This window comes from Hakea prostrata, chromosome 6 (genome assembly GCF_041222555.1).
Source record: "Hakea prostrata isolate BN-2017 chromosome 6, UWA_Hpros_2, whole genome shotgun sequence".
Classification (NCBI taxonomy): Eukaryota; Viridiplantae; Streptophyta; class Magnoliopsida; order Proteales; family Proteaceae; genus Hakea; species Hakea prostrata.
Window position 1 is genome coordinate 31,498,125 of NC_142605.1, and position 9,938 is coordinate 31,508,062.

The window sequence follows — 9,938 nt, forward strand, 5'->3', positions numbered from 1 at the left end:
TTGCTCGAGGCCTTTTTTGATGCCAACTTGGCCGGGTGCTCTAATGATGGGAAATCCCAGAGTGGTTATTTTCTCTACTTGGGCAACAACTTGCTTTCTTGGCAGTCTCGCAAACAAACTTTAGTGGCACGTTCTAGCATTGAGAGTGAGTATCGTGACGTGGTTGCTACCACTACTGAGCTTACATGGATACGTTCTCTTCTTGGTGAGTTGGGTATTATGCTCCCTAGTCCACCGACTTTGTGGTGTGACAATATACGCGCAACATATCTTTCGGCTTAGCCCGTCTTCCATGCACATACGAAACATAGTGAAGTTGACTTTCATTTTGTTCGTGACAAAGTGATGAAGAAAGATCTTTTGGTTTAATTTATATGTACCATGGATCAATCAGCTGATATCTTGACTAAGGGGCTTTCCCTCTCTCGAATTTGTTTTCTATGGTCCAAACTCAAGCTCCTAGAAGGACAGTTGACTTTGAGGAAGGGTATTAGGGACTAGGACCAAAGACTATTGTTTAGGGTCCTTATATAATGTAGTAGATGTATTTTCATCTGTATATAAATACGTGTGATCGCGTTTTGAGATTATACAGTTCATTATTCATTTTACTTCGTAATCTCTGATACTCAAGACATAGATAGAAAATGAAAATTTTCTCCTCACTTAAAGTGCTATATCGTCCACTTACAAAAGAAGAAGGTAAAAAAAAAAAATCTGTAAAAGAAAAATGGATTTGAAGTATTTGGGATTTGGGAAAGCAAAAGCATGATATTCTCACATTCTCCTAGAAATCTCTCTTTCCATTTTCAAGCATTACAAAAATAAGAAAGGTAACTCTATCTCTTCAACTCCACTCATCTCTTGAGATTCTGTGCTAAGGTCTATGCAAACCTCTACCCTAAAGAGGACAAAAACCCAAAAGCCTACACATTCTCCTACATACACAAATCCATCATTAACAATTGTCAAAAAAATATATATAATGGTAACTCTCCTCATATAACAGTGCTTTTATAGCAAATTAAAATGTTTAGAGAGTCAACATTATTGGATAAATTATAAAGGCAGTGAATATAATTTATATCAACCTAATTAACCCACAATTCTTTTCTGATCATCTGCAATGAACAGATACTTATCACGTATCTAACCCACATATACCATGATCCACAAAGTGCGTTTGATCAAATATTTCTTATTTTGATACTTAGATCATCATATCTATCTCATTCCCATAAACTCCTTTTTTTTCATGCATCATCTATCTATAGTTAATATACAATTGAGACATGCATGAATTAACTTGACATAAAAAAGTAATTGATGAGGAGAAGGCTTTTAGTTCATCTCTTCAACCTCTGGTTCTGATGATTGTGATGGTTCCTCTTCCTTGTGTGTGGATTTTGGTAAAGGCCACCACTGCTTTACCGGAGAGACCTGGCCCATCAGGAGACACAAATGGACGACCAGCAAAGTCCCCCACGGGGTGTCTTACTGGTCTGGTTGGTGGCATCAGGATCCTTTCATTGATATCATTCAGAGTCATGTCACCATCTACTCCTCCTGGCTTCACTATTGCAAATGGGTAAACCACTCCTGTAATGACCTTCTTCTTCCTTTTAAACTCACCTTCATCTAAAATATCCAAGTGACTGTAGGGTTAGAAGATATATAGAAGAATAAATGAATTATTGCCATGATAAAAGCCTCAACAAGCTAGCTATCAACTAGTACCCGAGGAAGATCCTGGTTCTCTTGAAATTTGGGTCTTCTTCTCATGCATCAACCGTCCGACAAGTGGGTCCTTGTGTGGAGAATTAATTGTTTCTGGGGCTGACACGGATTCTTCTAATGTTTTGATCTCTGAGAAAATGGTTTCTCCTTCACTGATACTGCTATTTGATGAGTTCAATGATTCGTCTGCAAGATCAAGTATAGACCGATATGTGAGCATGTTGGAGATTCGCTTAGAAGATGATGAGGGAACTTGAATCTATATTACCTGAAACTCTGCTGGCTTCAGTTATCTTGTTCAAGCAAATAAAATTCTCAGGTGGGTCTTGAATCCAATTCGAGTTCCAGTAGTTCTGTAAGTAAAAAACTGATCCAGTGATTTCAAGACTGAAAGATGTTCACATCTCACACCAGGATATTCAGATAGTTACCTGAACCACGTTCTCCAAGCAATCACGACCACGATCATAAAAGTCTAAGCGTCTTCTCTTACATCGATCATTCCACTCCACCAAAGCATCTTGAAGATACCCAGTTGAGAAATCTGCTTGAGGAAAGAAGGTTGCAGTAGCCTCCATTACTGAAACACACTCAACATAGATTGAACAATTTAATGAACACTGATTTTCTGTTAAAGATTATATACCAACAACAAAGATAGAAAGAGAGAAAAGGGTGACCATTACCCGAGGACATGTCTGGGTTGAAAACCCCAAGGTTGTGAAGATCCCAATTTAGAGAGGTGGAGGAGAAGTAGAGGTTCTGTAGAGTTCCACTGTTTGCCATCTGAGTAATATGATTCTTAATCTGAATTGGGCTTCTATTTAAAAAGAGAAGCTTTGGAAAAGTGAGGTGAAGATGATTTAGATTATAGAAGAGGTGGTAAAGGTAGTCAACTGCAGAGAAGAAGAAATCAAAGAAAAGATCATAAAGTCATTGTTCTTGGGATTCTGAAATAGTTGGTAGGTGTGCGGGGAACTCAATGATTATAGGGCTATGATTTAAGAGAGAGAGAGGCATGCTTGACAGGATCAGGTAGCAACAGCCAACAGGTCCTGAATGGATGAATTACAGTAATACAGAGAATTCAAAATTATTAGCTTTTGGGGTTGCCGGGTAACAACCATTTTGTTTCTGTGTTCATCAGGTTCTTTCTTGGCTAATTAAGTCTGGCCATGTATCTAATAAGTTCACAAACAGTTTCTACTCACTTTTGTCCTTTAGTTGTTGGAATTGGGACCACAACATGGCATGCCGGCACAGCATAAAGGTGGGGCCGCCGACCCATTTTATAAAATGCATAGCTTAGGGCCTGTTTGGTTACTTGAGTCTGTAGATTTCAAAAATTTAGAGATTTCAAACGCGACTTCAAACCTAGAATCATCATTCGTAAAATTAACTGTTTGGTTAGTTTGAATTTTTGGAATGAAATTTCTAGATTTATCTTAAAAAAATATTTATTGAATTATGGTTCAAATCTTTACGCTTGATAGATGGGTGAAATCTCGGATCACCCATACCCATAAACCGATCCGTTAGGTAAAAATGTAAATCTCTAGATTTCATGAATCTAGGGATTCACACAACCAAACAGGTAAAAATCTCCCATTTGTGAATCCAGAGATTTGAAATCTCTGGATATGCGTAACCAAACAGGCCCTTACAGAATCTAACTTTCAGATTTGAATTCATGGGTCTCGGGTTTGACCCGACGTCTAAATTCTAACCTGACAAAGGCTTGCATGGTAACGTTTATGTTTCTTATGTTCTTTTATATTTCATTCATATGTTATTTCTACAAACCCTAAAAGCATGAAAACAGTATTGCCATACAATCAGCTTAAGGTGTTATTTCTTTTCAAGTGGTGACCAGTGTATTTGGATCCGACCCGTTTATAGACCCGTAATATGGATTATTAAGAGTAGATACGATTGAATACTTTTGGGGGTTGAGTAATGATTGGCAGTGTCTTTAATTTCAAATGTTGGTAATGATGATGGAGAAGAATTTTAGTTAGCAGCAAAACTGGTCCCTCCATCATCACACCATCCCTTATGAGTGTCGGCCGAACCCAATAACTTTGAAAACAGAGTGGCCATTCATGCATGCATGCATCAATGGTCTCACAAACTGCCAGAGTGGACTGGTGGGCCCAAATCATTTTGATCCTAAGTCAACACTGTTTCTCGTTAGTCATATTTTATTGTGTTGACTGGGTCTGCAACTGATCATCACTCGCACCATTTAGAATTAGAGCTGAAGAGTCCTCTTCAGCTCTTCTTTACTTGTCTGCCCTTTTCAATTTTCTTTTTTCTTCCATTAACCACTTCTATCTATCGTTTACACTGCCTCCACAAACTCAAACTCGTGTGTGTCAGAGTAGTTGGATGGCTTCCCTTTTTCCTAGGGTTTATGGTCCACAGTTCTTTGTCTTTCAAAAGATTCCTAAGTATACCTTTAAGGACATTATTTACTTGGCTTAAATATAATTGAAATTTAGGGTTTTGATCTTAATGAGGTTTGTAAGAGTAGGTTTGAATAAAAATAAAAAAATTTGATGAAAATTGATGACAAATCATTTGAATCTCTTCATTGGTTGATCAATCTCAAACCCCACCCCGAATTTATGATGATCAATATTGAAAAGATAATCTTGTCACCTAAGGGTTGTAGCCTTGTAGGTAAGGTTTTCGACCCATTTCCTTGTTTTTAGGTAAGAAATAATTTTTCAATTTATATATATTTTTATTAGTTTTTACTATTTTTGAGTGCTAAAATTATGTATGATTACAAAGTAAAAAATATTCCTACAACAATTGCCCACCCAAAAAAAATTGTGTTTAAAGTGTTTGAAAATTGAAGATTATGTTTTGATATTAAAAAAATATTGAGTATGACTCATGCTTTTCATTGTGTTGTCAACGGACATGGGGTCTTGCTCTTTGGGTCTTGGAGTTTCTTTGGGTCAATGTTTGTTTAGGTCTCAAAAGTTTTTTTACAGTTTGAGCTTGGACCCATGAATAGCTATGGTTTAAGGTTTCTAAGCGCATGTATATGGTGAAAACCTAATGCTGATGAATAGTTTGTAACAGAAAATCTGATGTAATTGTTTTCGAGAAGAATATAGTGAAAACCTAATGTTGGACATAGCCTCACATTGAGTGATTGAGGTGAACTAGAGTAAAATCCATGTCTCCTTCTTCCTTGTTTTCTATTTGATTATGTGTGATTTGATCGCTCTATTCTTAACAAAAGACAAGTATATCATTCTGCCTTTTCAAGAGAAGCATTTATTTTTCGTGAGAAATTCTCAAGTGGACTAAAACTATGCCAAAGTTCCGATTTATCTGAAAAATAGAAAAAATATGCAAAAAACAAATTGAATTACATATACATGAAAACACAAGAAACAGAAACATTACCATACAGTGCCTAAGTCAGAGAGTGAACACTTTAAAGTCATACCATGTCCGAGTGAGTGTCTCGATCTTTAAACTGTTTGCCACATCAAGCATCTCCGATTGACAGAGATGAGAGGGATACTTTATATTTCGTGTGTTGTTGGTAGCATAAGAACAGAATTTGGCAACTACACTGGTTGCAGAAATGTTCCTGCAACTTGTGCTGGCAATCAATGAAATAGAAGGAGAGAACTTTTAAAAATTCAAAAACGTAGGAAAGCATTTATCCTTCTGACCTGCTAATGGTTCTCTTATTATACAAAGAACTAAAATACCTAGAAGCGTTAACTAGAAGCTTTAACTCTTTAAGCACATAAGAATAAGATCTTATACTAGAAGACAACAATATAATCATATCACCAGGACCTGAAACTCTATCCTTATTTAGAGTGTTCATAATTTTTTTTTTCTTTTTCTGTTTTGGTAAAAGAGTCATTAATTGAATGAATGACAAATACTTGTGTAATCTTTGGGCACACCATTTCCGGGGTTGTCAATCAACCATAGATGGTGAGACAATTGCTCTTGGTAGTTATAAGTCATTGTCAATAAATCAGCTCCACCATACAAATTCATAACCGAGTTAACTAATTATTTCCAAGATTTAAAAGAGAAACGTTTAGATTAAGGCTCTCTTTCTAATTTACATTTATGATTATGACCTATTTATGAACAAATAGTTAGGTAATAGGTTATGTATAATAACCAAAAATCGTTTGATTACTACTAGATATAATATATTATAGGGATAATTGGGGGCTAGGAAAAAAAAAGGAATCGGGTCACTGATACCCCAATTTTGGATTTTACAATGGATCTATTTGTACTCATCTTTGTGATAACCTTTTTGGGTACCCCACTTTGCAAAATTACTAATTCAACCTTCAACTTTGTCTATAATTACTATTGCCCCCCTGTTGTTAAGTTCCGTTAGTTTACTAATGATGTGGCATCTTTATATTTTCTCAAAAACCCCAAAATACCCTTATACTTATCTCTTTACTTATTTATCCTTTTGTCAAGTTACAGTAGTACCCTTAATTAATTGTGGACAAAAAAATAACTATAATCCATTTTATTCTAAAAAAAATCACCAAATAAAGAATGAATGATTGAATAAAACTCAAATAGAAACCAAAGAGGAAAGGAAATCGAATTCAACTCAAATTGGAAACTGAATATCACCAAAAATATTTTCAAAATAAATGAAGCTTAGTGAAGGCGGGAAACCAAATCGGATTTGGATTTTGTCTATTTATTTAATTCAAAATAAATGAAGTTTAGTGAAGATGGGAAATCAAATCAGATTTGGATTTTGCCCATTTCATTAATTCAAAATAAATGAAGTTTAGGGTAAAATTGACATTTAATCTAGTTTTTATAAATGGGTAGCATCGTCTTTTGATTTCTTAATTTTAATGAAGGGCAAATTAGACATTACATATTCAAACTTAACGGCTACTTAACACCGTTATAAGGAAGGGGGGCAATAGTAATTTCGTAAAGAACAGGGTTTTATTAGTAATAAAATCAAACTACAGGGGGGCAACAGTAATTATCCCTATATTATATAATAAGAGATAGATTTGGTGTGGCTAGGTAAATAATATATTATAGGAAAATTTTCTTGAAGGTCAGATTTAAAAAAAGATTTACTCAATATGATATTTTTGAGAAAGTTTTACTTAAATGGATCTTATTTTTGAAAATGATTATCAATTAAATTCAAAATTTTGTGATAACTTTTTTTTTTTATTTTTTTTATCCAAGGTTTATCCAGGTCAACTTGCATGCCCCACGACTACATCCTCAAGGAAGCTTAGCTTTTATATAATTAATATGAAATAGTGGTTCCAACGCCAGGATTTTGTGACTGCAATGACGGGATTTGAACTCTGACCTCCAACTAATATTCTACCATGAACTACTCCAGTCATTTATAAAAATAAAAAAACTTGTAGAAGTGTTTATCAATTCATTTAATCTCTTGGAAAATTTAGGACCGACAACATCTTGTCTTTTGTAGCTCTTAGTTCTCCTATCATTTGGCAGATTTATTGTTTGCAATGAAAGGCTTGAAGGTAATTTGAGTAGTTCATAGAATCATAGTACAATATTAGTTGGGTGGAAAATATTATCACAAAATTTGGAATTTGGTAATTATTAAAAAAAAAAAAAAAAAAGAATCCACTTGAGTTAAAAAAAAAAAATCTCATTGAGTAATTCTTTTTTTAAATTTGACCATTTGGGAAATTTTCTCTATATTATATATCATTAGTTTTGTTTTGGGTTGATTTTAGATTTTATTTTATTTATTTTTAAGGGAAGGGTTGATTTTAGTTTACCTCGTTTATATTTACTAATAAACTCCACGCATGAGCAGCCATACATGAGGGTATAGAAAAAATATCAAACAGAGGAGAGGCAAGTTTATGTACAAAATTACTAATGGATCTCATAATACTTTGTCTATGGGGTACGGACATTTAGTAAAACTTGTCGAAATTAGGTTGGACTAGCTTTCAAATAGATAAATCTGTCCCAAGTAATACTTGTAGGTGACCATTAGTTATAACTTATAAGATTGTGGGATATATTACTGAAAAAGCAAATAATATTTCAAACTATAGAATGTGCAATAGTGCACTTTAAGAGTACTTCATTTAATATATTTTTTTTAGTGATTTAGAACTACTTTGTTCATATATGACACATGATTTTTTTATTGGAAAAGTATCAGGAACATTGTAAGATAACTGACGTAAAGCATAGATACTCTAAAACTATGTCAAATTGGCAATCACCCCATTTTCCGTTAGAAACATTGATTAGTTAAAAGAAATGACCAATATACCCCTCTTTATATTATTCTATATCTTAAAATATAGAAGAAGGAATTCAGGGAGAAAGAAATGCGACAAAATTTTGGATTAAATTTTTTCTAGGGGTGACATTGTAAAGTCACAAGAAAGTAAAGGTAATATAGGAATTATGAAATTAATAACCATGACTTAACGAAATTTTCTAATGGAATATACCATTGTGAAAATTTAAGAGACATCTTAGGGTGTATGTGCCAATTTGAATATTTTTGGGGTGTCCATGCTTTCTGTCAATTGTCTTGACCAGTCTTTGAAATTTTTTCTTTTTTATTTATGAATACATTATACATGATTGATGATAATAAATAACCATACAAAATCCGCATGGATAATTGGAATGTTTTTGGCTATTATATCTGATTATTCTATGTATTTAGTTAATTTTAACCCAATGATTTCAACTTATTTTTTTTAAAGATTAAATTTGATGTAATGGAAGCAATTGAAATATTACTAACTTATAAGAAGAAAATCTCATGTATGTTTTTATTTATAACAATATTAATTAAATTAGACTATTTAGTTTTAACGAGTTGAATTATTATCCAAATCTTTCAATTACAAAACTTCAAATATTTCAATACATATATTAGAAGATTCTTGACATGTTGTTTTTAAGATGAACTACAATTTTGAAGTATTGCTATACTAGAATTAGCTAAATAAAGTTAATATTTAGCAATTTTGAAGTATTGGCTATAGGACTTTTGAGGTTGATTGTATTCTAATTTTTGGTTATATATATATATATATATATATATATATATATATATATATATATATATATATATATATATATATATATATATATATATATATATATTATCTTCCATAGTAGTGTGTAAGTAACTTATCTCTTATAGTTGAGAGGATGGGAGAGAATAACTAATTAGTTAAATTAAACAAAATGATAAGAAATAAAAAAAAATCATTAGGTGTTCCAAAAATTAACTATCATAGAAGAAATAATACGATTATCAACTAATTATGTATTATTGAAAATGAGATTGCAATTATTATTATATTGTCAAATAAAGTTATAGTTTTGGTATTATATTATTGTATGCAAATCAAATGATTAAGGAAATATAAATATAGCCATTTCTCTTGAGTTTATGCTTTTATAACAGTAGTATGATAGTATGATATCGTATAGTTTTGATTTTTTGTTCACTTTTTATCAGTTTAAATTAATTTCGATATCCTTAAAATATTCTTGTGTGGAAATGTAAGCAAGTTGGAGGTTGAAAAGAGAGAGGTAATATGTTTTGTTCTAATTTTTTGTAATTTTACCATTTTAATCCTACTTAGGTAGTAATTTTGCACATGTTCATTTAAGGCACTCGCGTAGACAAAATTAAACAATTTATGACAGTAAATCATAATCAACTTTTGATCTATTTATAAATTTATGTTTAAATCAATTGATTTTAATTAAAAATAGGGATCCTAAATCATACCTAAGTACCTAACACATCTATTTATATTTATATGTCAAAATAATCATAAATTTAAACTATACCAAATAGTCAAAGGGAGCCTAAGGTTTTAATATATTAAGTTTGTTTTAAGAGTTTTCCTCTTAGTGCTTAGGACTAGCAAATAGATTTTGACAAAATGAAAAATGGCTTGCCAACTAACCAGTACAATGCAGGTCAAGTATTTGCTATAAAACACAAAATAAAATATTAACTCTTTTATTCTCTTTTTTTTTGTTTTGTTTTTTGGAGGGGGTGGGGGGCAGAGAGGGTACATGAGCGCTTCTTATATAGGGATGGAGATGTTATATATGTCATTAACAAGAGTTGAACCTATGATCTCTTCACTAAGAGCTGTTGATCTTACCAATTGAGCAAT

The 9,938-nt window shown here is 32.5% G+C and overlaps 1 protein-coding gene across 1 annotated transcript; it reads right to left on the reverse strand.

Moving 5' to 3' along the window:
* Positions 1-843: 843 nt before the first annotated feature.
* LOC149013372 (uncharacterized) lies at positions 844-2,662 on the reverse strand. Its single transcript, XM_089159598.1, has 5 exons — positions 2,424-2,662; positions 2,169-2,317; positions 2,006-2,090; positions 1,738-1,923; positions 844-1,638 (listed from the first exon to the last, which is right to left on the reverse strand). Exons 1-5 carry the CDS (start codon positions 2,521-2,523, stop codon positions 1,355-1,357), a joined length of 804 nt encoding a protein of 267 aa, XP_089015724.1. The 5' UTR covers positions 2,524-2,662; the 3' UTR covers positions 844-1,354.
* Between the last annotated feature and the right edge of the window lie 7,276 nt (positions 2,663-9,938).